General features: G+C 45.7%; 4 protein-coding genes, 1 long non-coding RNA gene and 1 pseudogene across 13 annotated transcripts in view; 4 read left to right on the top strand and 2 right to left on the bottom strand.

The window, feature by feature from the left end:
• The window catches only part of LOC119887775, an 878,746-nt pseudogene that overhangs the window by 779,930 nt on the left and 71,141 nt on the right, over positions 1-27,675 (top strand).
• Positions 1-27,675, bottom strand: part of LOC119889520 (NLR family CARD domain-containing protein 3-like) — a 237,846-nt gene that overhangs the window by 177,324 nt on the left and 32,847 nt on the right.
• LOC119900845 (histone-lysine N-methyltransferase SETDB2-like) lies at positions 472-9,978 on the top strand. 2 transcript variants are annotated; one of them, XM_038716158.1, is made up of 11 exons: positions 472-965; positions 1,435-1,548; positions 1,644-1,739; positions 2,581-2,774; positions 6,154-6,438; positions 6,666-6,994; positions 7,106-7,275; positions 7,352-7,572; positions 9,220-9,459; positions 9,547-9,635; positions 9,717-9,978. In XM_038716158.1, exons 1-11 carry the CDS (start codon positions 932-934, stop codon positions 9,874-9,876), a joined length of 1,932 nt encoding a protein of 643 aa, XP_038572086.1. In that variant the 5' UTR covers positions 472-931; the 3' UTR covers positions 9,877-9,978. The 2 variants fall into 2 exon arrangements, with proteins under 2 accessions (XP_038572086.1, XP_038572168.1); XM_038716240.1 differs by having other exon boundaries at positions 475-965; positions 2,596-2,774.
• Positions 11,466-14,696, top strand: LOC119904194 (tripartite motif-containing protein 16-like). The gene has a single exon (XM_038720713.1). The coding sequence runs from the start codon at positions 11,533-11,535 to the stop codon at positions 13,207-13,209; it is 1,677 nt and encodes a 558-aa protein (XP_038576641.1). The 5' UTR covers positions 11,466-11,532; the 3' UTR covers positions 13,210-14,696.
• Positions 15,104-23,924, top strand: LOC119901244 (bifunctional epoxide hydrolase 2-like). Of its 8 annotated transcripts, none has more exons than XR_005444228.1 (18): positions 15,105-15,327; positions 16,488-16,566; positions 16,708-16,870; positions 16,966-17,156; positions 17,237-17,359; positions 17,778-17,849; positions 17,980-18,075; positions 18,188-18,266; positions 19,670-19,704; positions 20,087-20,113; positions 20,377-20,462; positions 20,542-20,653; positions 22,245-22,319; positions 22,409-22,451; positions 22,551-22,653; positions 22,741-22,810; positions 23,519-23,652; positions 23,747-23,815. XR_005444228.1 is itself a non-coding variant. In XM_038716941.1 (18 exons), the coding sequence occupies exons 1-18, from the start codon at positions 15,224-15,226 to the stop codon at positions 23,891-23,893; spliced, it is 1,686 nt and encodes a 561-aa protein (XP_038572869.1). In that variant the 5' UTR covers positions 15,105-15,223; the 3' UTR covers positions 23,894-23,924. The 8 variants fall into 8 exon arrangements, 6 of the variants coding, with proteins under 6 accessions (XP_038573110.1, XP_038572869.1, XP_038572793.1 ...); XM_038716941.1 differs by having other exon boundaries at positions 23,572-23,652; positions 23,747-23,924; XR_005444208.1 differs by having other exon boundaries at positions 22,551-22,810.
• Positions 24,705-27,624, bottom strand: LOC119916825. The gene is made up of 5 exons (XR_005447176.1): positions 27,558-27,624; positions 26,952-27,427; positions 26,241-26,456; positions 26,101-26,142; positions 24,705-25,570 (listed from the first exon to the last, which is right to left on the bottom strand). It is a non-coding gene; the product is annotated as an uncharacterized LOC119916825 (long non-coding RNA).

Raw genomic sequence — 27,675 nt, 5'->3', positions numbered from 1 at the left:
GCTCAGTTAAAGTTACACAAGTTCATTTTCACGCTGTTACAAAACCGCACAGGAAGTGGCTAACGTTAGCATCGTCATGCTAACACCGCTCCTGTCACAGCCGGTTTATGTTCCATGACACGTTTCCGGACTGATGGAGGTTTATACACATGTGATGTTTGTTGTTACTGACTTATAACAGCAGAGTTGTGAAACGTGTCAAGTTTGTTTGTTATTATCCTCATAACCGGTAGGGTAGTACGGTGGCGCATGTGGGTCAATTCAAAAAGCGAAGCTAATCATGTTTTTAACCCTGAGGTTGGACTCCCAGGCAGGCGGACTGCGGTCTGCAAGCCAATTATGTACGTGACGCTTTATAAACAAGCCGGTTTATGTTCAACAATAAGCCAAGTAAAGTTTTCTTGTAATAAACACGAGAAGATTCAGTTTAAGACCCGGAAAACTGTCTGGAAGACTAAACTCAGGGGAAATGTTACGTAAATACGGTCTACGGCAGCTGTTGTGGGCCAATATTCACGTACAATGTAAATCAGTACAAAATGCGAAGCGGCATGTGAATGTTTGAGGTTGTGTTTGTGCTGTTAGTCACCTTTAAACGTTAAAAGCACAATGAAAGGTGAAAGTCTTTGGGGAACGGCCCTGATGTCGTGATGTGGCGCGGCCGGTTAACGGCTGTTAGCATCGTTCATTCCGCGGGAAGCTAACCTAGCTGAGGTTACTGCTCGTTAGCTGAATGAACAACAACGTGAACTTTGTTCAGTTCAGACGGAGCTCACGTTAGCGGAGCTTAACTTCTCTGCTGGTGTTTAAGTAGAAGCACTCCGCCTTTAGCTCTCTCTGAAAGTTTAGATTAGTAGTTAGCTTCCCCCTCTTTGTTGTTAGCCAGCCGAGCTAGCTTAGCTGGGTGCTAGCAGGCTAACGCTAACTGGAGATGGAAGAGGATCCTTTAGATCCGCAAGAAGTCGGTGAGAACAAATGTTTTTATTGTTACTGACTCATAAGTGTTTGTTTGAACCTCACAGTTTGTTTTTTGTTGTTTTGCAGTAGTTTCATCAGAAGCTGGACACGTTGATTCTGCAACATTACTGCATTTCATTAGAATAAACCTGAAACTGGCTTATAAACAGTCCCCATGTGGATCCAGTCCAGATCTGATACACATGCGTATGGTGGTTTTGGAGCTAGACTACGTATGATGTGGTCTGCATGGAGAAAAATCACAGAGATTGATCCTTTTTCAGCGTTCACATGTTGAATAAAGGTTTTCCAAACCTGAAACCGGGTTTGAAACAGAGTCCCCATGTGGATCTAGTCCAGGTTTGGCACGCCTTGGTTGTTAATGTAGACCAGGTCTTTCGTGGTCTGGATGTAGAAAGCCTTCTGTATTTCTAACATTTATAAAGTGATGAGAGTTTGTCCTGGTGTGTTTTTCAGAGCGGGCCAAAACCTTCTGGGCCGGGGAAGACGTGGATCAGGTTTTTAATGGAGTATACGCATATCTGGATTACCTGAAGAGAGTCCTGAAGAAGAACACAGCGACCGATAAAGGTTTCACTTTTTGATCGATCTCTTCTTTGGTGGTAATGAAGAGGATGTGAGCTTCAGGTTGTGATGACGGTGTCTTCCTGCCGTGTGTTGATCAGAATATGTTCAGGCCTTCAAGCTGCTGGAGTCTCTGGACTGCTGTCCTCCGGCCTCCACGCCGGACTCGTCTGTGGTCCAGGTGGTCATCGGCTCAGGTAAACGCAGACTTTACACTGAAACCACTACTTTACTTTTAAACTTAAATGCATGTTCACGTGTGTGTGATCCAACAACAAGCAGGGATTATTTATAAAGGAGCAATAATATGAGTGCAGGTAGAACCAGTTAGTTCACTTCCTGTTTGAGATGTTTGCTGTCCAACTTTCTGGGGAGGAGTTTGGACCGAACAGCAACAACAAGTGTTGTAAGATGCATGTGTGGGAGATTAAAACCATTTATTATCATAATAAACATCTAGATATTTGTGCTCGGATGTCTGAAAAATCTACAGAGGAGTCTGGAAAAAGTAACGTGCAGGAAAGTTTAAAAAGAACAGTGGAGAATAAGGTTAATATCTTCTGAAAAGAAAAAGAAACAAGAGTGTGTGGCTTAAAGAGTTCAAACATCTTTACATTTCTGAAATCCTTTAAATCAGAATTTAAACTTGTGAATGTAAAATTTCAAAGAGGTCAGAACTACAGGACCTCTCAGTCTTTATAGTGGAGTCTATGAGTTTTTCACAGTGAAGTTTTTCAAGTGTTGCAGGAGTTTTGAACTCTCCAGACTTTGGAAGTCACCGTGAAGTTGTGCCAGAAAATAAGCTTCACGTGTTCTGGACAAAGTTTATTTAATATACTGAAGCTCTTTCCTCGAGCGTTACGGTCAGCTTCGTCATCAGATGCACTTTATGGAACAACTTCTTTTGTTTTATGTATTTTTCGTTGGGTAAACTCCTAAAATGACTGTAGTACACATGAAGAATCTTCTAGAGTTTAAATATTTCACCTGTAAAGAATCTGAAGCCTGGACAGTGTTTATGAGCTCTTATTTTGGAAGTGTCTTCCTGTCCAGTGGAGCTGCTGCTGCCGTCCGAGTTCTCCCACCACAGCCCCTCTTCCTCCCCCTCTTCCTCCCCCCTGCTGCCCTTCAACGGGCTGTCCAGCTCTGCAGCGCCCCCCGCTGGCAGAGAGGAGCTGCTGCCTCCTCTGACCCCCGTCCAGCTGCAGTACCAGCCCCACCTCTGCTGCAAGGTCACACACACAATACACACACTGTGCTACACACACACAATACACACACTGTGCTACACACACACAATACACACACACACAATACACACACTGTGCTACACACACACACAATACACACACACAATACACACACTGTACTACACACACACACAATACACACACACACAATACACACTGTACCACACACACACACACACACAATACACACTGTACCACACACACACACACACACAATACACACTGTACCACACACACACACACACACAATACACACACTGTACTACACACACACACACATACACACACTGTACTACACACACACACAATACACAGACTGTGCTACACACACACACAATACACACTCTGTGCTACACACACACACAATACACACACTGTACTACACACACACACAATACACACACTGTAATACACACACACAATACACACACATACACAATACACACACTGTACTACACACACACACACACAATACACACACTGTACTACACACACACACACTGTACTACACACTGTGCTACACAAACTGTGCTACACACACACACACAATACACACACTGTACTACACACACTGTGCTACACACACACACACAATACACACACTGTACTACACACACAATACACACACTGTACTACACACACAATACACACACTGTACTACACACACACAATACACACACTGTGCTACACACACACACACACACACACAATACACACACTGTGCTACACACACACACACACAATACACACACTGTGCTACACACACTGTGCTACACACACACACAATACACACACTGTACTACACACACAATACACACACTGTGCTACACACACACAATACACACACTGTGCTACACACACACAATACACACACTGTGCTACACACACACAATACACACACACACACAATACACACACTGTGCTACACACACACACACAATACACACACACAATACACACACTGTACTACACACACACACAATACACACACAATACACACTGTACCACACACACACACACACACACAATACACACACTGTACTACACACACACACAATACACACACTGTACTACACACACACACAATACACACTCTGTGCTACACACACACACACAATACACACACTGTGCTACACACACACACACAATACACACACTGTACTACACACACACACACAATACACACACTGTACTACACACACAATACACACACATACACAATACACACACTGTACTACACACACACACACAATACACACACTGTACTACACACACACTGTACTACACACACACACACTGTACTACACACTGTGCTACACACACACACACAATACACACACTGTGCTACACACACTGTGCTACACACACACACACAATACACACACTGTGCTACACACACTGTGCTACACACACACACAATACACACACTGTACTACACACACAATACACACACTGTGCTACACACACTGTGCTACACACACACACACAATACACACACTGTACTACACACACAATACACACACTGTGCTACACACACACACACACTGTACTACACACACACACACTGTACTACACACACACACAATACACACACTGTACTACACACACACAATACACACACTGTACTACACACACACACAATACACACACTGTGCTACACACACACACACTGTACTACACACACACACTGTACTACACACACACACAATACACACACTGTACTACACACACACAATACACACACTGTACTACACACACACACAATACACACTCTGTGCTACACACACACACACAATACACACACTGTGCTACACACACACACAATACACACTCTGTACTACACACACACACAATACACACACTGTACTACACAATACACACTGTACTACACAATACACACACTGTACTACACACACACACAATACACACTCTGTGCTACACACACACACAATACACACACTGTACTACACACACACACACAATACACACACTGTACTACACACACAATACACACACAATACACACACACACACAATACACACACATACACAATACACACACTGTACTACACACACACACTGTACTACACACACACACACTGTACTACACACACACACACATACACACACTGTACTACACACACACAATACACACACTGTACTACACACACACACAATACACACTCTGTGCTACACACACACACACAATACACACACTGTGCTACACACACACAATACACACTCTGTACTACACACACACACACAATACACACTCTGTGCTACACACACACACACAATACACACACTGTGCTACACACACACACAATACACACTCTGTACTACACACACACACAATACACACTCTGTGCTACACACACACACAATACACACACTGTACTACACACACACACAATACACACACTGTACTACACACACACACAATACACACACTGTACTACACACACACACACACAATACACACACACACACAAAATACACACACACAATACACACACACACACAAAATACACACACACAATACACACACACACACACAAAATACACACTGTGCTACACACACACAATACACACTCTGTGCTACACACACACACACAATACACACTCTGTGCTACACACACACAATACACACACTGTACTACACGCACACACAATACACACACTGTACTACACGCACACACAATACACACACTGTACTACACGCACACACAATACACACACTGTACTACACGCACACACAATACACACACACACACAAAATACACACACACAATACACACACACACACACAAATACACACTCTGTGCTACACACACACACAATACACACTCTGTGCTACACACACACAATACACACACTGTACTACACACACACAATACACACACTGTACTACACAATACACACTGTACTACACAATACACACACTGTACTACACACACACACACAATACACACTCTGTGCTACACACACACACACAATACACACACTGTACTACACACACACACACAATACACACACTGTACTACACACACAATACACACACAATACACACACACACACAATACACACACATACACAATACACACACTGTACTACACACACACACACACAATACACACACTGTACTACACACACACACTGTACTACACACACACACTGTACTACACACACACACACTGTACTACACACACACACACAATACACACACTGTGCTACACACACACACACAATACACACACTGTACTACACACACACACACTGTAAAGTATATGAAGATTAATAAAGTTTTCATAATTATTTAATTTCAAACCGGATGTTTAGATTTTCTTGTTGTTTCCTTCCAGGCCTGTCTGTCCAGTTTACCCAGCATGCCTCACTCCACGCCTCTCTTCTGGGGTGAGAACCCCCTGAAGGTCCCGCTGCTCTGCGGCTTTAAGAGGCTGACCGCCGTGCCGCTGATGTCATCGAGGGGGGTCGGGACCAGTGACGCCGAGGGGGCGGAGTTTTCGGTCTCCGAGGACGTGGAGGACTGGGACGTCGTCTACAAGGCGCCGTGTGGACTGAGCCTCCGTAACCACGACGACGTGATGCGTTTCCTGTTGGCCACAGAGAGCTTCGACGTCCTGCAGGTCAGCTGGTCTGTTATGATGCGTTCAGGGTACTCGGATAAGTACCAGTACAACAATCTAAAAATACTCTGCTATTAAAACACGACTGCAGTACAGAAGTATTTCCAGCTGAACGTGTGAAGCGTATCGAAGTAAAAGTACTTTACTGAAATTTATCTGATAAAGTCTGATCTGAAAAGTGACGAGGCGTTCAGGCTCCTGAGGATCCGTCTTCCCGTCTCCTGCAGGTCGACTTCTTCACCTTTAACCCAGCCGTTGAGTTGGACCCACCCCTGGCGACGGGCCCCCGGCGGCCGGAGCTGGACCTGAGTCGGGGCGTGGAACCCACACCGGTGGAGCTGTGCGCCGGGGAGGGCGGCGCCCGGCCCGCCGACTTCCGCTACAGGAAGGAGCGCTGGCCACACGGCTGCTTCCTGAGCCGCGGCCCGACGCTGTTCGACGCCTGCTGCGACTGCACCGACGGCTGCACCGACGCACAAAGCTGCGCCTGTATCGCCATGACCACAGGGGGGCGCCCTTACACCCATCACAGGCTGAATGAGCCCGTACCGTCAGGGTGAGGCGGCCAATAAAGTTTGCTGTTGACTGGTGTCACGTATCTGAGCGGTGCATCTCAGGATCAGCTGATGACATGTGGCGTAATAAATACATGAACGTGTGTTTGCAGACTCTACGAGTGTGGTCCGTGGTGTGGTTGTGATCGGGCTCGCTGCCAGAACCGGCTGGTCCAGAGAGGGATCAGAGTCCGCCTCCAGGTCTTTCAGACCGAGGGCCGCGGCTGGGGCGTCCGGTGCCGCGACGACCTGGACCGCGGCACGTTCGTGTGCATCTACGCAGGTGAGACGGCGTCGCTGTAGGACGAGTCACAGGATGAGGATGGTGAACATGTGGAGTAAAAGTGAAATGTGTTCAGGTGTAATCCTGCGGAGGGTTCAGAGTCACGCCGAGCCTCCGCCACCGAAGCTGACGAGGGCGGACATCCCCTCAGACGACGAGGTGGAGGTCGTCACTGAGTGGCTGGCCCCGCCGGTGCTGGAGGGGCGGAGCACCCTGCTGGAACTGCCCACCTCGCACGTCACGGTTATCCAGAGATCCGCCGACACCAACGCCACCGCACCACAGGAAAAAGACAAGGTCAGAGTCTGGTTCAGTTACAGGTAGCATGAGCATCCTTCTCCGCCTGGTCACGGGTAGCATGAGCATCCTTCTCCGCCTGGTCACGGGTAGCATGAGCATCCTTCTCCGCCTGGTCACGGGTAGCATGAGCATCCTTCTCCGCCTGGTCACGGGTAGCATGAGCATCCTTCTCCGCCTGGTCACGGGTAGCATGAGCATCCTTCTCCGCCTGGTCACGGGTAGCATGAGCATCCTTCTCCGCCTGGTCACGGGTAGCATGAGCATCCTTCTCCGCCTGGTCACGGGTAGCATTAGCATCCTTCTCCGCCTGGTCACGGGTAGCATGAGCATCCTTCTCCGCCTGGTCACGGGTAGCATGAGCATCCTTCTCCGCCTGGTCACGGGTAGCATGAGCATCCTTCTCCGCCTGGTCACGGGTAGCATGAGCATCCTTCTCCGCCTGGTCACGGGTAGCATGAGCATCCTTCTCCGCCTGGTCACGGGTAGCATGAGCATCCTTCTCCGCCTGGTCACGGGTAGCATTAGAACGGGCATTTCCTTAAGAAAATGCGTGTGAGAGCTGCCAGCTATTGTCGCTGCAGTGTGCGGCTCCATCAGCTAAAGAGACTCAATGATGTGCTGCTACTTGTTCAGCAAACATGTGTTAAGTTTGACCCCCTTTTCGTCAAAATGATGTGAGCAGGGTTTTGTCCATCAATCTCTGGATCCGGAGCAAGAGCAAGACCTAAACCACCGGACTGCTCGGATACACTGTGAAGGGAAGGCTTTCAAGTTTCTTTGTCAATCATGTCTTATTCTGACAAAAAAATGTAACCCGGGTCTCTCACACCAAAGGCAGGCATCTTATCCACTGCTCCATCACAGCTATAAAGTTATTGACCTATTAAGTCTTTCACAGCACAATTATTTCGATTGGTGCTTAGGAGCCATTTTTTTGTCAGAATAAGACATGATTGACAAAGAAACTTGAAAGCCTTCCCTTAATAGGAAGACAGTCATTTTAAAATGCATAAAAATATTAATATAAAATCAACCATTACAGATATCAGCAACACAGGTAATTGCACCCATCTCATGAAGAAGATGTACAATTTGAAGTTAAAACCAAGTTTGTAGGAAAAACGGAGAAGATAGATGCCAAAAAACGGCGGAATAAATTAGCATCATTCAGTTCCAACAAAGAGCTGTGTAAAGTTTAAAGCTATAATGTTCTAACATCATGACCCGAGGAATTTCTCATCACATCACTTTACAGGTAGCGTTAGCATCCTTTAGCATCACTTTACAGGTAGCGTTAGCCTTTAGCATCACTTTACAGGTAGCGTTAGCATCCTTTAGCATCACTTTACAGGTAGCGTTAGCATCCTTTAGCATCACTTTACAGGTAGCGTTAGCATCCTTTAGCATCACTTTACAGGTAGCGTTAGCATCCTTTAGCATCACTTTACAGGTAGCGTTAGCATCCTTTAGCATCACTTTACAGGTAGCGTTAGCATCCTTTAGCATCACTTTACAGGTAGCGTTAGCATCACTTTACAGGTAGCGTTAGCATCCTTTAGCATCACTTTACAGGTAGCATTAGCACTAATAGCATCCGTTCAATGGTCGTTAAATTTGACCTCTTCATGTTTGTTGAACTCACAGGTTCTGACGGTGTCGGCAGGAGGTCCGGAGCCGCCGTCTCCTTCGGCAGGTGACCGGTCTCCAGCTCAGCAGAAGATTGCCGTGACAGCAGCCAGTCCTGAGGAGGCGGCGGCGGTCCAAAGCGTGAACGGTACCGAGACGGAGGCGAACAGCTTCAACAGTTTAAAGAGAACGATGAAGGTGGAGGACATCACCTTCCTGGACGCCAGCAAGGAGGGAAACGTGAGCCGCTTCATTAACGTAAGAGGAACCTGAGGATGATGATGAGCTGCTGTAGAAATGATAGAGCGCTCAGGCCTAACTTGACCTTTGACCCTGTCTCTACAGCACAGCTGCCAGCCAAACCTGTTCATCCAGAACGTCTTCACCGACTCCCACGACCCCGGTTTCCCCGTCGTCGCCTTCTTCACCAGCAGGTGAGGAACATATGATGATGATGATGACAACGACGGTTGTTATTGTTTGTTGCCGTCTGATTTTTGTTTCGTCTGTGTCAGGGCTGTGAAGGCCGGCACCGAGCTCACCTGGAACTACTCCGCCGACACCCAGAGGAAACAGGAAGTGCCCTGTCTGTGCGGCAGCAGTGGTTGCCAAGGACATTTTAGCCTCGAGGAGACGCTGTGTGACATGTGTGAGGTCGAAGGTGAAACACAGTAATCCCTCCACTGGGCCCAGACACTATTAAAAAAAAGTTGCTGTAATAAAACTGTTTCTGTAGACTTGTTTACTTTTCTAAATAAATGGACTCACTTTGGAAAATCTGTTCAGGTTGTTTTTATTTTGAAAGATCATCACAACGTGTGTTTGTGGCACAGTTTAGAGTTAGTTCAGAGCTTTTCCCTTTTCTTTTGCTGTGTTATAAATATTTTTTTCTGCATGTAAGAGGTTTGAAAAGTAGTAAAGCCAAAGAGAGCTCCCAGCTCCCACACAACACTCTGCCCCTGAACTGAACACGGCTGCATTGTCCTCGTTTTAATTGTTGCTAATGGATTTAGTGTACATTATGCCGTGACCTATGTAGGAGTTGTGGGGAGGTCAGTACCCAGGAGCCCCAGGACCCATTAAGATTCTATCATCTCCAACTATATTTCCTTTTTCCTGTTTACGTCTAGTCGTTGCTCGGCAGCCTGGTAGGACAGACTTCATAACTACTACACTACGAACCAGTCCAGTCCAGCAGGTGGCAGCAACGCGACACTGCTGCAACTATCACAGAAGCCGTGAAGTTGTTAAAACAAATGTTGAGAACACCTGATCTTTCGTTACGGTGTTACATAGTGAGAATCCATCTTTTGGAGGAGGTGACTTGCTTTTAAACACCAAACACCTACTTCCTCATCAAATAAGGCAACCGTTAGAAAACATGCATTCATATTTCCATGGCTGTAGATTTCTGCACACTGAAGCCTCTGAGATGCTGCTGTTGTCTCGTGCTTAGTGTGTTAGAGTGCTTCTCCAGAGAGTCTGAGGTTTCGGGTTTGATCCTTAAATAACTTTACCAATTTTGAGGTCCGACCGTGAAAGGAACATGACGAGGAGAGACTCTGATCTGACAGGACAGGGCTGCACTTTCTAACCTCCTGCCCTAAAGACAAAAACACTTTGCAAACATTTCCCAAATATACCAAGAATTTGAATTCATATCAGACACACAGAAACTCCCCTATTTACTGGGAGAAATGCCCAAATGGGAAGTAATCGCTGCAAAATATGTCTCCTCCATGAAGTGAGGACAACCAGTGGAAACTCAGACTGATAAATAATTGTACTAATTTTCAAATTATTATTATTTTGACTGTTTGATATTTTAGTAATTGTTTTGTTTTAAAACTCACATTTGATACAGCAGTTTAAGGATTTTAGGACACTTTAGTTTGATTACTGTCAGTCAGCTGGTTTTAACCAGTCAAAGAAACATTGAACAGAATTTGAGGAAGAGTTGGAGAAATATGGAGCCAAGAAGTATTTTACAACTAAAAACTTTACAGTCTTCAGACAGGAGCAGGTTTTAACTGAGGCTTCGCTCTAAATGAGGAAACAAAGTTCAATTCCACAGAGCTGAGTCACAGCTTGATGACCCCTCCCTCTTCCTCCTGCTCTCCAATCACAGCGAGCTCCACTCTGTCCATATATTTCCTTGTTCCCTCCCCTTCAGATCTCCAGTTTGAAGATGGGTGTAACCAACATGTGCTGACGTGCAGCAGCTGACAGGCTCCATTAACTGCAGAGACACATGCTGTTTAGATCAGAGCTCAAACTAGTTGCACTTCTGAGGAAGTGAAACTCAGACAGTCGTTGCCACTGAGAGGTGAAATGGCGCAGAAAGGAGTTCAGCTGGACCGAGCAAAATTCTGCTGTTCGATCTGTCTGGATCTGCTGAAGGATCCGGTGGCTACTCCCTGTGGACACAGCTACTGCATGAACTGTATTAAAAGCTTCTGGGATGAAGAGGATGAGAAGAAAATCCACAGCTGCCCTCAGTGTAGGCAGACCTTCACACCGAGGCCTGTCCTGCTGAAAAACACCATGTTAGCAGATTTAGTGGAGGAACTGAAGAAGACTGGACTCCAAGCTGCTCCTGCTGATCACTGCTATGCTGGACCTGAAGATGTGGCCTGTGATTTCTGCACTGGGAGAAAACTGAAAGCCCTCAAGTCCTGTCTGGTCTGTCTGGTCTCTTACTGTGAGAAACACCTGCAGCCTCATTATGATGTGGCTCCGTTAAAGAAACACAAGCTGGTGGAGCCCTCCAAGAAGCTCCAGGAGAACATCTGCTCTCGTCACGATGAGGTGATGAAGATGTTCTGCCGTACTGATCAGCAGAGTATCTGTTATCTCTGCTCTGTGGATGAACATAAAGGCCACGACACAGTCTCAGCTGCAGCAGAAAGGACCGAGAGGCAGAGAGAGCTCGAGGTGAGTCGACAAAACATCCAGCAGAGAATCCAGGACAGACAGAAAGATGTGAAGGTGCTTCAGCAGGAGGTGGAGGCTATCAATGGCTCTGCTGATAAAGCAGTGGAGGACAGTGAGAAGATCTTCACCGAGCTGATCCGTCTGATGGAGAAAAGAAGGTCTGATGTGAAGCGGCAGCTCAGATCCCAGCAGGACACTGAAGTGAGTCGAGTCAAAGAGCTTCAGGAGAAGCTGGAGCAGGAGATCACTGAGCTGAAGAGGAAAGACGCTGAGCTGAAGCAGCTCTCACACACAGAGGATCACAACCAGTTTCTACACAACTACCCCTCACTGTCAGCACTCAGTGAATCTACAGACTCATCCAGCATCAACATCCGTCCTCTGCGCTACTTTGAGGATGTGACAGCGGCTGTGTCAGAAGTCAGAGATAAACTACAGGACGTTCTGACAGAGACATGGACAAACATCTTAGAGACAGTGACTGATGTGGATGTTTTACTGTCAGACTCAGAGCCCAAGACCAGAGCTGACTTCTTAAAATATTCATGTGAACTCACTCTGGATCCAAACACAGCAAACACACAGCTGTTATTATCTAAGGGGAACAGAAAAGCAACAGTAATGAAAGAACAACAGTCTTATTCTCGTCACCCAGACAGATTCACTACATGTCTTCAGGTCCTGAGTAGAGAGAGTCTGACTGGACGTTGTTACTGGGAGGTGGAGTGGAGAGGGACAGGAGTTAACGTAGCAGTCGCCTACAAGAACATCAGCAGAGCAGGGAGCTGGACTGAATGTGGATTTGGGTTTAATGATAAATCTTGGGCGTTACATTATCAGAACAACAGTTATAACTTTTGGTTCAACAAAGTCCAAACTCCCGTCTCAGGTCCTCGGTCCTCCAGATTAGGAGTGTACCTGGATCACAGTGCAGGTATTCTGTCCTTCTACAGCATCTCTGAAACCATGACTCTCCTCCACAGAGTCCAGACCACATTCACTCAGCCTCTCTGTGCTGGACTTGGGTTTTCTTGGTCTTCTGGAGACTCTGCTGAGTTCTGTAAAGTCAAATAGTCAGAAGTCATTTCAGGGACAGTGGGTTAAATTCTGTCTTTTAATCCTTCAACTTATTTTGTCTTCATGTTTGTTGCTGAGAGCTGATTGTTGTGGCCTTGACCTGTCAATCAAACATTGTGGGCGGTACTTTGAGGTCTTGTCATTAGTTGCTGTGTAAATGTTTGAGTTTCTTTAGGCGGCGCTCCTTCCTGTGTCTGTTTAGCCATGGAGGCTATCACTGCTCAGGATGACTTTTGTTTCTCTGCATGAAAATGGAAACTTGTCTGAGCTCTAAATGTTTGTTGAATATTTGGATTGATGTATTTGTATGTTGTTGTTTCTCTTCCACTGCATGGGTCTGAAGAGAGAAAGCAGCAGACCTTCCTTTATCTCAGAGATTTTGTTCTCACTCTGGAAAGAAATCTAGAATTACATTCACATTTATTTGTTTGGCAGACCAAATGTTGTTGCTGTTGTCCAAAGAGACGTACAAATGAGGGACTGTGAGGTATTTTAAAGTGTAATTCTTCTGATCAGAATCAATAAGGAGCTCATTCTTTTCTTTGACAGCTGAGATTCTGCTCAAACACACTGATTGTGATTGTGATTGTGTCTCTTTTTCAGATGTATTAAAAAGCTGAAAACTAGAATGTGATATGAGTTTTCTGTAGGAGAGTTTTGTTCCTGGGATCACAGCACAGTGCAGGTTCCAGAGCGGGGCCCCTGGCTCCAGAGGGCAAAGCGCTCTGCTGTGCTCCGCCTCTCTTTGTATCCGGGACTCTGCTCCCATCGGCAGAAGAGGAGGGAGGCTCTCCCTGGACGGCCGCGTCCCCACGGACGACCCCCTCCGCTGGGGTTTGGTCCCTGCCGTTGGTCTGCTTGGGCCTGGAGAAGGACGGCCGTCTGAAGAGAGAGAGCTGAGAGATCTGAGCTGACAGACCTTCATTTAATGACCTTCCTGTTTGTTTCACGTCACGTCTGCTGCTTCACCAAACACTGGTGGAGCCTAAACATTGTGCTCGCAGAGCAAATTTCCAAGCAATAACATTTTAACAGTACGAGAAAGACTTTAGACTGAAGTGTCTGACGGTGAAACAACTCTTTGGATGCTACAAAGCGATCCATTTAAACTTTATAAAATCGTACGCTACCCACAAGTTCTTTAATATATGTTATTGTGCCAACATGTTATCAGAGAACTGTCTTCTTCCAGAAGTTACACAAAGCCTCTGATTTTCTGCAGTAAGGAATGCTTAATCCTTGACATGACAAGTACAAAAAACTTTGTCAGCTGTTTGTCACGTTTCTTCTGGCCTGAGATGATCTGACATGTATCTTGTTGTGTCTTACTAGATTGTCAGGCTGTTTGATCACAGACAACATTTGAGGACTGTAGCAAAACAATGAGCAACTTTTAAGTCAGAAGTGAATCAAAAGTTCTCCTAAAGCACTTTATCTTTGCTGAATTTCAAGTGTGGAAATAAACAGCACCGCTCCTCTATCTATGTCTTTGTCTATGGCAACAATTATTTTTACATTCAGAAGAAAGTATTACAGTTGGGGAAAAGTTATAATTCAAATGGTTGTTTTGAGCAAAGGAATCGTACCAACAATAGATGGCAAACATTTGAGGGGACATTTTGTTTTTCATGAAGATCAGATTTTGTGTCCAGACTGTTCAACAAAACATGATAAAATACAAAATATTAAATTATCCAGAGTTTGTCCTCTTTGAGCCTGAAACACACAAGCAAACTACATTAATGTTGGTGATGTAAGTTCCTTATAAATATTTTCCATATGTGCATCAAGATGTTTGCATATTGGCACAGAGAAGTTTCACTTTGTCCCTTCTCCCAGTCAAGCCTGAACTTGCAGGATAAGTGGGCGGAGCTTCTGTTAGTCCGTGCAAAGGGCAAAGTTTCCCTGTTGCGTGAGCAGAGCCTTCCTGCAGCAGCAGCAGAGAAAACACATTCCTGCTGGACGACAGAGACAGAAACATTAAAGCTCCTTTCACTCAGGCTCAGAGGAGATGGCTGAGAGGAAAGCCGTCTTGTTCAACTTCTGGGGAGTTGCTGTCTCTTCCAGCCCTCGTGATGTTTTCCGCAGGTTGGAGGAGTTGCATCACCTGCCTGGGTAAGACAACATCTCTGCACTGTAAAAAATTACGCAATATGACTCGGTGTTTTAGGGAAACTGCGGTGCATCCTGCGTTAAAATCTCTAAAACCTGTTAAATAATCTGTCCAAGCAGGAAAGAAATGTGCCTGGAGTGTGTCGGTGTGGCAGAGGTTTGATGAGTCTTATTAAAAGAAGAACACTGCTGTTACTCTGTAACACATTGTGCAACTGCAAACAAGATCAGACAGCAGGTTCTACATGGCCAAAAGTAAATGGACAGCTGAACCCCCATGATTAATAGGTCACTGCCAAAGATGAATCAGTCACATTGTTTTTGTGTTACAGGGATCACAGTTCACTTATTTTAAGCTCTGCCTTCTGTCTTAAATGGTTAAATATGTAGCACCATTCACATCTACCAAACTAGTAACAGTCACCAGCTTCCTTCTGGATTTTAACAGTTCAGTCCTCAGTAAAGCTGTAAAACTTCCCCCTGATGGCTCATAAAAAATGTGGGAGTAAATTTCTTTTTGGCAGCTTCCATCCATTTTAATTTGAGATGTACATCTGCAACAGTACTGTAGAATCTGGTTTACACAGATGGCTGCAAAGTTGTTAATAATTGTTAATCTGCTCCATAAATTTAATGTTCTATCCTTTAATCAAGCAAACCGTTTCTTTCTGGAGCTGCTTTGTGCACGGGGGCGCTGCCATGTAGAAACAGGAAAGGGACACAGAGTTGAAGGAGCACTATTGACCCGGACGTCCACATGTGGAAGACACTGAAACCCCAAATGAAAGCTGCTTTAGATAAAAGTGTCTGCGAATGAAGATGAGAGTAAGTAAAATACTCACTGTCCATTTACTTTTGGCCATATACTGTATCAGCTGTGCCACCCAATCAGGTGCAGGCTCAGCCTTCACTATATTTGCAGACTGAACTAGATGCAGATTATAAGTGTGCAGCGCTGGTGAAGACACAGTGTGTGTGAGCTGAGTCTCCTGTGGTTTCATTACTCCACACAAACAGCACTCGAACTCTGATCTGTGGCATCTGTCACATGTTTAACCTCCTTTAAAGCCACCAGACAGACTCGTGTTAATGTTACTGACTCATTCACGTGGACTCGCTTCTTTTCACGTCTTTCATCTTGTTTGTCTCTCTGTGGTTCTCAGTGGTTTTCTGTCCGCCGTGGCGTCCCGAAGGGACAGCGCCATGAGCCGGGCGGAGAGAGGTGAGGTGACCCTGTCTCAGGTGGGTGAGGTCAAAATCATCTCTTGATTTATTTGATGTCTTCTGTCCTCGCTGTTACTGAAGGTGACTGAACATGGAGGTGAAGAAGAGTCCTTGGATGGGCCCTTTACTGCCTCCTCCATCCTCTGTGTGTGTGTGTAGATGATCGCAGCCTTTGAGGCGGAGTGTGTGAAGGAGGCCCAGGTCAGGGGTGTGACTCTGCCGTCCGATTGGTCAGTCAGAGGCCTGCTGGAGGAGCTCAGGGAGGCGATGATGGACGTCCAACCAGCCGTGCTGAAGGCAGCCGCCGGTCTGCGTCACCGTGGTAACTATGCATCAACACATCTGCACGGGAAACACACACAGCTGTGGCGCCCGATGACATCACCAAAGGCTGATTCTACGCCTCCATCCCATCAGGGTTACTGACGGCCGTGCTGGCCAATCACTGGCTAGATGACAGCGCGGCTGGAGACGGTCCAGCCCGCCTTCTGTCTCTGCTGGGCGGCCATTTTGACCAGGTCCTCCAGTCCTGCCGCTCGGGTCACAGGGTCCCCGAGTCCTCCGCGTTCAGCTCTGCTCTGCGGCACCTGGGAGTGACATCGCAGCAGGTCGAGGACACGCCCACACACACACACGAGTGTAAATCCTGGTCCGGGACAGCGCGCTCAGCCTGTCGGTCTGATTTCAGGCTCTGTGGTTGGACGCAGATGAGGAAGGTGTGAAGGCAGCAGAGGGAGCGGGGATGAAGGCCGTCTTGGTGGAAAATCTGGCCGACGCTCTGGACAAACTGGCCGACTTCACTGGAGTTCAGGTGTGACCCGGAACTATTTGATCTTATACTGTCAGAGAAACAAAAAGCTAAAGAAAAGTGATCTAGGAGCTTTTTCACTCTGTAACTTCTCCATCTTGTTGTTTGCATTTCATTTTGCTAACCTGAATCTTGACAGCCTCGCAGCATCACAGCTTTCCCACATTCATTCATTTAGCTGTTGTTCTACTCCACGTTTCTCGGGAACCGCTGCCCCCCATCATGACAGAATTTGCGTCTTTAAGGTAAAGAAAAGAGAAATGAGGCTTTAGTGCATAGAAGCTGGAACCGGCGGGTGATGCAGGAGCAGCAGCTGGTGCCAGAGGAAAGGTCATGTTGCTGCCTGAATCAGTCAGTTTGACCTCAGACAGCTGCTGCGCTAACATCAGCACGCTAACATCCACACTTCCATGTGTTTCAGGCTGCTGGAGCAGAGAGTCCTCCGCCCTCCTGCAGCCCAGATGAAGTGTCTCATGGTTACGTCACCATCGGGGTAAAGATCTGGATCGGGGTCAACACAGAATTCTCCTCCTGCTGTCTGTTTAGGAAATGATGGAAGTCAGACGCAGCTGAAACGTTGCTTTCTCGTGACATTAATGATAATTCCTCTGTGTGTGCGTCAGCCTGGTGTGAGGACTCATTATGTTGAAATGGGCTCAGGTCCACCAGTTCTGCTGTGTCACGGCTTCCCTGAGAGCTGGTACTCCTGGAGGTACCAGGTAACGTGTTCAGACTGGATTTCACCTGAAAGTTTGGATGTTGTACACGTTTATATATTGAAACTAAAAGCAAACACTCGTGTGCCTGAACATCCTCTCCTCTCTCTGGTAGATCCCGGCCGTGGCAGCAGCAGGGTTCAGGGTGTTGGCTCTGGACATGAAGGGGTACGGAGAGTCCACAGCGCCCCCAGGTGTGTGTGGGTCAAAGGTCAACACTAAATCGCTCTTTTTAACGTGGAACCAAAAATCCTGCTCCTCTGAATGGAAACAAGTTTAAATTACAAATAATCAAAAGATAAAGTAAAAATGTTTCCATGAGAGTTAAACAGATACACGTATAATAGACAAAATGTAGTCAAATAAATGCAGAATCAAAAGATCAGCAGAACAGGTGCAGATCATACAACAGGAAATAAAATATAAACGTCCGAGGACGGTTAAATATCTCACAATAGAAACTAAACTTTATATATTTACTAAAATATGGCGACGACGGGCTGAAATATCTGGAGAAAAAGTCAAATATTAAGTTAAATTGTTGCGTGTAGGTTTGTCCAAATATTCCAAATAAGAGTTGATAATCATAAGAATCAGAACCCTGAACATGACTTTAAAAACAGTGACATGAGAAAACACGAGCACTTCAGCTTCATCATCGAGGAAATCTTTTTGTATTGAACCCAAATAATCATGTCAATAAAAACAATGAGCAGAAACGTGGACTGAGTTTGGCTGAACGGTAGAAGACGAGGTGACGCACATTAACCTGAGGCGGGACGATACGAGAAGAGCTGCAGGGAAGGAGACTTCACTTTCTGCAGGTCCGGCAGAGACCAGGAAGTCCACAGTCCACGTGGAGCAGCTCAAAGACAGAGAAGAAGAAGATCCATCCAAACCCGCTCCAGGGATCAGCACACGTCCTGCAGCACATTGTTGCCCAGAGAGCTTTAATTTAATGAGGGGAGATGTCCACAAAGACTTTTCTCCTCCTTCAGTCGCTCTCACTCTAACTTGTGTTTCCTTTCCCCTTCCCTCGCCTCACAGGTGCGTCTGATTCACCTCCTCACTTTCCTGTCAAACATGAAAAAGGGCTGTTCTGCACTTTTTCTGCTCCTTTCTGCTACTAAAACAATCTAAAAGCTGCTGCGTCTAATGTGTCTAAGTTAGAGGTTAAGAGGGTAAAAGGGCCTCGCTCACAGTCACAGAAGAAGAAACCTGAGAAGGAAAGGCTTTCTGAGCGAGAAGATGAGGATACAGCCATTATTCATATAGCCAGACAAACAGTATCAACACCTCCCAGATGATCAGAGGGACGTGATGCATTGCTGTAGACTAAATCCCCAACAGGAGAGAAAGGAGTTAAAACCAGCTCCACCTTCAACATCTCCAGCAGTAAAAGAGCTAAAGTTCATGTTGCTGATAAAACTTACATGCTTTTACTAAAGGAAGCTTTGAATGCAGTGGAGTATTTTCTCCGTCTGGCGTCAGGACTTTTCCATTTTGACCTTTTACTGTGTATAAAAAGCATTTTACAACCAGCAGATTCTGAAGGTTCATGTTCTTACCTGGTTACCTGTCGTTTCTCCGCCGACAGACACAGAGGAATATTCTCAGGAGCAGCTCTGCCAGGTACAAACTCACCAACACACGCTCATCTTCATGGTTTCACTGAACAAAAGGAGAGAAACATTTACTGAAACACACATTAAGTGTTGAGGATGACTGCGCTGCTCCACGTGACCTCAGGGTTTTACATGTTTTTACATCATCGGAAAGTAAACAAAGCGTTTCCCAAAGCAAAGCCTAGTTTTTTAGCTTCATGAAGGCATTTTTTATTGTTCTTGGTCGACTTGTTTAAGCCTTTAATGGTTTAGTGTGACATCATGTAGACAGAATGGTTGTATTTAACCAGATTTAACCATCTCTCCCTCTGTTTGTTATCGTGTCACCGCCACACAAACAGTAATGCAGCTTACACAGAATAATATTAAAGGTTTTCTCTCTCTTCAAGGATTTAATCACATTTCTGGACAAAATGGTGAGTAATAACATATCACACGCACTCTTACCTCAGCGGCACAAATTTCTATTAAATGAAATGATGAAAAGAGTTGATGGAAGTTTGTTTAGTCCAGAAACAGTGACATTAATTTACAGTAACGTCTGAAAGTTTCTCTTCACTTTAGTTCAAAATAAACCTGCAGAGACTTTAAACTTGCTGCAGATATTCAGGCGATTATCTCAGTTTGTCGTCCGCGTCGTGTTCTGATGGAGAACCCAGATCTATAATATCTTCTCCAGGCGATACCTCAGGTCACCCTGGTGGGTCACGACTGGGGCGGCGTTCTGGTGTGGACCATGGCTCAGTATCATCCTGAGAGAGTCAGGTGAGCACACGCACAGGTTCAGGTGCGCCTCCCAGATGCTCGATGCTGTAGTAAAACCTGTTTGTTGTTGTGTGTGAAGCGCTGCGGCGTCTCTGAACACTCCTCTGTTCCCCGCCGATCCTTCTGTAACTCCTGCAGAGAGACTGAAGGCTGAACCCAGATTTGACTACCAGCTCTACTTCCAGAAACCTGTAAGTCTGTCTGCAGCATGCTAACACGCTGACACAGGCGGGACTTCAGATCAGTTCAGATCTTTGTTTGGTGAACACAACGATGGCTTTATATTTATACGACAGACGACACACGGCACGTTATATCGTGAGCCGACAGGCTGAGCTCTTTATTCCATTATGATGAGATCTTCGTCTGCTGTCCCTTTCTGTCAGAGACCAGCTGCTTCACAGTTATCTGACAGCTAGAAGAGAAAAGGAAGGGTTAAAAACAAACATATAAATGTATGACTGCACATGTGCAAACAGGCAACTGTCTGTCAGCTAGTGTTTCATATTTAGAAGGTGATGATGTGTCAGCGTTGTGTTCTGCTGGCTGAGTCTCCAGCTGTGCTGGTTTTCCAGCAGATACACAACATAATGCAACACAAGACGAGTTATTACAGAAAATCAATGAGGAACAAAACAAACAAATCTGAGCACATTAGCAGTAAAAGGAAAAAAGCTGCCACAATAAAATAAGGAGCACGAAATCTAAACATCCTGCAGAAATGAAGCAGCACATCTGAACAACTGAAGCTCTTGGAAACAGAAAAAACGTCTCAAATAACAAACCAGACTCAGGAAAAACTCCTCAACCATTTGGCCTAGATGCAGAATTCTGGTCTCCTTTGAAAGGTCCATTAAAGACTAAATGGAGATGCAATCAAGGAAAATATGATGTTTTCATCCTCACCTGGAATAAAATCTATATTTTAATAGCAAAATCACCATCAAACCATCATCCAGCTCATTAGAATTCAACAGAACATCTTCTAACACAGCAAGAATACAGCTGTAACTGTAAATGTGATGAAAAGAAACTAATACACAACAGTTATTACACACTTTTCCTAAAATATAGCAGCGAATGTCCATGTTTTGGCCTTATTTACTGTTTATATGTTCACTTGTATTGGGAGTTTTCTTCAAAACACTATTTCTGGGTTCCAAATAACAAAGCTTCCACAAGATTGAAATATTGATAAAAACAGTGAATATTCATCAACATTCCTGCGACCGAATGAATTCCCGCTTTAAAGGCCCAGAACGTGAGAAGAGAGGAGATTCTGGCTCCGGTTTATTTAACCACTCTCCAAAACGACTGCTTATTTCCAGAAAGGAGAAACAAAACAACAGTCCCACATTAAAGGAAGAGAAGCACCTGCTTCCTTTCTCAGAAGCTTCACTTAAGTAAAAGTGAGACTGCTGTCCAGCCAGATTCACAGCTTTTTATGAGAGTGAAGAATTTCAGTAACATTATGTGTATGTCCTGGTGTGGTTAGCCTAGCTTAGCATAAAGACTGGAAGCGGGGGGAAACTGTTAGCCTGGCTCTGTCCAAAGTTCAGAAGACAGCTTTAAAGTTCACTGACAGACACTTTAGATCTAGTTTAGTTCATCTGGACACAACCAGAAATGTGAAAAGGATCATTTAAATAAACCAAAGTATTTGTGTTTTTCTAGACGGCAGCTAAAGAAGACGAGCCAGAGATTTGACTGTGGGACTCGCATGACGATAGAGCTCTGGATCTGTCCACCTAAACGCAAAGTGTCCACCTGTGTGTGTTGCAGGGCGCGGCGGAGGCCGAGCTGGAGAAAGACTTGGAGAGGACCTTTAAGATTTTCTTTTTCAGCAGCGGTGAAGCGGTGAGTAGACACACACGCACGAGTCCAGTCCGCACAGGCAGAAAAATCCCCTTCGTGTCACATAAGAAATGTTGTGTTTCCGTCTTCAGGCGAAGCGTCCTGCCGTCAGCACCGCAGGAGTCTGCGCTCGAGGTGAGCCTCCACCCTGAAGTCTGAGCCGGGACTTCCTCCCGAATGATATTTGAAGAGCTCATTAAAAAGCCCGGCAGATACTGACACGTCCCGTTACAGGTGGTCTGTTTGTGGGTCTGCCGGAGCAGATTCCCCGGAGCTCCGTGCTGACGGAGGCCGACCTGCAGTACTACGTCAGCCAGTACAGAGAGCGAGGCTTCAGGTGGCTCAAAACAGGACACGGTATCTGTTCACAGGCCGCTAACATTTTCATACAGAGTCGATCACCGTCTTGTGTTTGGTTTCACAGGAGACCGTTGAACTGGTATCGTAACGGGGAGGCGAACTGGAGGTGGATGTGTTCTCGTCCCACTGCAAAGGTTCGTTACAGAGCGCATTATGAGACGCCAGCATCTCAAACAAACATTTAAGAAAACAAAACCAGGCTCTAAAACTGGGTTTCTACACATCCTGGAGTTCTGCAAAGCATTTTCAGCTCATTTAAACTTCTTGGAAACCGACATATCGTATCGTCCTGCTGGAAAAGGTTTAATGTCAGAATATAGGTGAACATCAAAGTCACCATCAGGCTGCTGGATTATCTGTCACAGTGTTTGTGTTCCTGCAGCAGCTGGACGAAGATCAGCTGAAGAGAAATTTACATTTGCCCCTAAAAAGTGCCGACCCTGTTTCTGATGTTGCTGTATAAGTCAGGTTTCTGCAGGCTTAGTAGCGTCTGACTTCCTGTCTGTGGCCCTCAGCTCCGAGCCCGTCGCTTCCTACTGAAGACGGAAATCTTTAAAAACATCTCACAGATATTTAGTTGCGGTTTTGTTTCCTAAAGCAGCTGCTCACTGTGGTTTTTATCCAACAGACAGGAAGCAGTGCATTTGTTAGGGACTATTTTCAGCGGCGGATGAATCCACAGGTGGCGGGTTTGGGGCAGCAGGACGGTGTGTGTGGGACTGAGTCAGAATAAAGTACAGAGTGTGTTCATGGTGATGAAGGAACATGTGACCCAGTGCAGCAGAGAGGCTCACTGATGCTTTGACTTCAAGTTCAAAGACTGATTTTTATTTCCACTTTAGAGGACTGAGATGCACAAAGAAAGTCTGTCTGTCACTGTGTGTGTGTGTCTCAGCTGCTGATGCCTGCTCTGATGGTGACGGCAGGTAAAGACCAGGTTCTGCTGCCGGCCTTCTCCAAAGGGATGGAGGACTTGGTGAGAAAAACAGCAGCGTCCTTCCTGAAGACAGACAGAGTGATTATAGATTATTGGAAATGAATCTGACCCGGTCTCTGTTGGTGGACTGCAGATCCCGAACCTGAGCAGAGGACACATCGAGGAGTGTGGACACTGGACTCAGATGGAAAGGCCAGCGGAGACAAACAGCATCCTGATATCATGGCTTAGAGAGACGCACAAGAAGGCTGGAGGCGTTAAAGTGGCCCCCAAACTGTGAGGGGGGGGGAGGAGGAAGGGGGGGAGAGAGAGAGGGAACAGAGGGAGGGAGGGAGGAAGGAAGAGGGGAGGAAGGGAGGAAGGAAGAGAGGAGGGAACAGAGGGAGGGAGGGAGGAAGGAAGGAAGGAAGAGAGGAGGGAACAGAGGGAGGAAGGAAGGAAGAGAGGAGGGAACAGAGGGAGGGAGGAAGAGAGGAGGGAACAGAGGGAGGGAGGAAGAGAGGAGGGAACAGAGGGAGGGAGGAAGAGAGAGGGAACAGAGGAGGGAGGGGGAAGGAAGGAAGGGAGGAAGGGAGGGAGGGAGAGAGGAGGGAGGGAGGAAGGGAGGGAGGGAGGGAGAGAGAGAGAGGGAGGGAGGGAGAGGAGGGAGAGAGGGGGAGAGAGGAGAGAGGGAGAGAGAGAGAGAGGAAGGAAGGGAGGAAGGAAGGAAGGAGGGAACAGAGGGAGGAAGGAAGGAAGGGAGGAAGGGAGGGAGAGGAGAGAGAGAGAGAGAGAGAGGGAACAGAGGGAGGAAGGGAGGAAGGCAGCGAGGGAGGAAGAAAGGAAGGAAGGAAGGAAGGAGGGAACAAGGGAGGAAGGCAGCGAGGGAGGAAGAAAGGAAGGAAGGCAGCGAGGGAGGAAGGAAGGAAGGAAGGAAGGAAGGAAGGAAGGAAGGAAGGAAGGAAGGAAGGAAGGATAGATAAAGAGGATCAAAGTCAGAATAAATGATGAACGAGCGTTTGTGTCTGATTGGAGCCAAATAAAAAGTTCACTTCATCTTTGTGTCAAATCGATTTTTATATTAGATTAAAAGAAAAAGACTCGACAGCAACTTTGAAAATCAAACATTTATTTATCAGAAAAAGTTTTTCTCTGTTTCAAATCATTTCCATCTGAATATTTCACCTTTAGTTATTCTACACTATAAAAAATGATGCAGTAATAAATAGTAACTTCATCAATTCTCTGAACGGCACTTTAGTGACTGTTTGACTCGGACATACCAAAATAAAAGCCTAGAAATTCAACTTACAATTTATCATTCAGCTTTATTTCACAAAATGAAATTCTATTTGTTAGAAATCCTTAATATGTTTGTTAAATTTGACTCAGAATATCTGAGAATGGATTAATTCTACTGATTAGTTTGAAGAACTACAATAATAAGATTATTATTTCAACTTTAACAACAAAGTGAAAAGCTGTAAGAAAGAAAGAGTCAGTGTCTCAGATCAAACAGCTCAGAGTGTTAGAAGGCTGCTCAGAAGCTCTGAGGTTGTGGGTTCGATCCTTATGAGGCTCAGTGACTTTTGAAGTCCAACAGCCAAAGTGAGAAGATAAAAGCGCCCGGAGAAAAGGTTCAGATGTGAAGGGGACTCGGCGGCGGCGTGGGGTTCGATGGCGACCGCGAGGCGCAGACGGCGCAGCGGTGGTTCGAATCCCGCGTGCGGCCGGGTACCCGGAGCCGGTCCCGCGGCGTCGGGTTCGGGAGGGGGCCGTGTCCCCTCCCGGTGTTCTGGAGAGGTAGAAGCTGGGGGTTATGGAGCGGGAAACAGGAAGTGGCTGAAGTTTTCCTGGAAGATGACTGACAGCACAAGGTCTTTATTGGTCCAGAACAGGTGCTGCTGGGACTCGTGGTGTCAGCTGTCCTCCAGGTGCAGCAGCTGGAAGCGAGTCTTCAGGGCGTGTCCCCAACAGCCTGGAAGAGACAGAAGAAGAAATGAGTCCACAGGTTTGTGACAAGTGAACAGTTTGAAAATCCATCAGTGAGTGAAGCTGCAGACAAGAAACAATAATCCATTCAACAAACAGAGTGTTTCCATGGAGATGATGATGTGAAGCAGCGGTGGAAGAAGGACTCTGAACATTTCCCTAAGCAAAAGCAGCAGTGGCACAGTGTAAAAGTACTGTGTTCGAGTCCCAGTAACAGTATAAAGCATCCTTTATATAGCGCTGGCTATCTGAAGCTAACATGATCCATCAACATGTGATAGTTACTGTGTGTTTGTGTTAATAATGTGCAGAGTGAGTAAAAAGTGCAGCATTTGGCCTGAAATGTAGTGGAGTCCAGGTCTAATGAGGTCCAGGTCAGATGTAATGTCAGTAATATCAGTGTGAGCAGTGGATCAGTAGAATCTGAAGCTGATACAGTAGCAAGTGTATTTAGTGTTAGTTCATTTAGTGTGAGCATGTGAAGAAGAAGAAGAAGAAGAAGAAGAATGTGCTGACCTGGTCTGAGGGAAAGGCTGCTGCGGGACTGTAGAAGGAAATCTGTAGAGTGAGGACATGAAATATATTCAGATGGGACATGACGAGGTTTCAGCCAAACTATCATGAGGAGCACCAAGTAGAAAGTGAGTGTGTGTCACCATGAGAAGGTGGAAATGAAGCGTCAGGCCGTTCATCAGTTTCAGCTGCTGGAAGAAACAGAAGAAAACAACATGAGTCATCTTCTCGTTTCTGCTGGATTTAGTTTTGTTATCCGTCTGTCGTGGTGTTGGACTCCAGGTGAAGGTGATGCTCCCTCTCTGCTGCTCTCACTGAAGGGCCCAGGACACTTGTTCTCCCTCTCCTTACTGATGGAGCTGCAAAGACAGAAAAGACCGTCCGTCACAAAGCTGACGATGCAGCAGAAGAATTATTGTGATATTACAGTACATTACTGGGGAATTACAATCTTTTGCTGTACATCATTACAACAAGGCCCTGTACTTTTACAGTGTGTACTGTGAAAGTAATGTACAAGTTGACAATAATTTACTGTGAATTTACAATGTATACTGTGGAAGTCATGCTAAAATTGTCCAGTAACGTACTGTAAAAGTAATGCAGATGAAGCTTCCATTTACTGTGAATTTACAATCATTGTACAATTAACCCCCTACCCAACAAACAACTCTGAGGTAAATTCAATGTTAGCCCAATGGCATATTTATTAACAAATATTTTTCAATGTGCAGCAGATGCCAAGAACTTCAAGAGTTCAAGAAATTCAACTTTCTAGTCATAAAAGCCATCTTAAAATGCAGAAACTATGATGCCCACTCAAAGTCAATAAGTTTCCTCAAAAGGGTGCTCACATGAGGGTTCATTGTTGTCCGCTTCTTGGTCTTTGAGCCTCTTTCAGGATTGATGCCCAGGAAGCACCTGTTAATAAGCAAAGATAGGTGCCTCAGGTTAGGTTTCCCTGAGGCAAAGTGGTTGATTTTCTACTATGAGAGGCCATATCAACGCGCGCCGCCACTGAAATGCATCTTCACGCAATTGGCCAGTTGGTAAATTAAAACCAAAACCTGTTGCAAGTATGACAAACACATCCTTTTCAATTAAGGGCCTGAGAGCATTTTGTTCTGCTTTTAAAGAAAATTTCATCTACTTCATTCAATACATTCGCATTTCGCAATAGACGTTTTGAAATCATCATCACAGGATACTCAAGGTTGAAGACGTAATAGCTGCTGAAGAAAGCAGCTACTCCGTGTAAAGAAAGGGTGTGGGCCCATCACGACATGTCCCTCGATGGATATAAGCCATCCAGAGGGCTTCATCATGTCACCTGATATGAACAGATACAACATTATGTGTTATGAGCACTTTGCGATCTGCTTAAGACACAAAGGGCTATACAAATGTAATTCTTATTATAATCATAATTATTATTATTTATTATATCATAGTAACATTACCTTGAATGATCAAGCAGGGGGTGCTGGGGAGTTCTGCAGTATTGACGTCCACAGCAGTGGCACATGGCTGTAGTATAGTTAACACACAATAGCATGGATTTAGGACAAAGGATAAATA

The sequence above is a fragment of the Micropterus salmoides genome, unplaced genomic scaffold, assembly GCF_014851395.1.
Source record: "Micropterus salmoides isolate LMB-PRFRI ecotype aquatic unplaced genomic scaffold, ASM1485139v1 Ms_hic_scaffold_1, whole genome shotgun sequence".
Classification (NCBI taxonomy): domain Eukaryota; kingdom Metazoa; phylum Chordata; class Actinopteri; order Centrarchiformes; family Centrarchidae; genus Micropterus; species Micropterus salmoides.
This window is presented reverse-complemented; position numbering and strand designations above follow the sequence as displayed.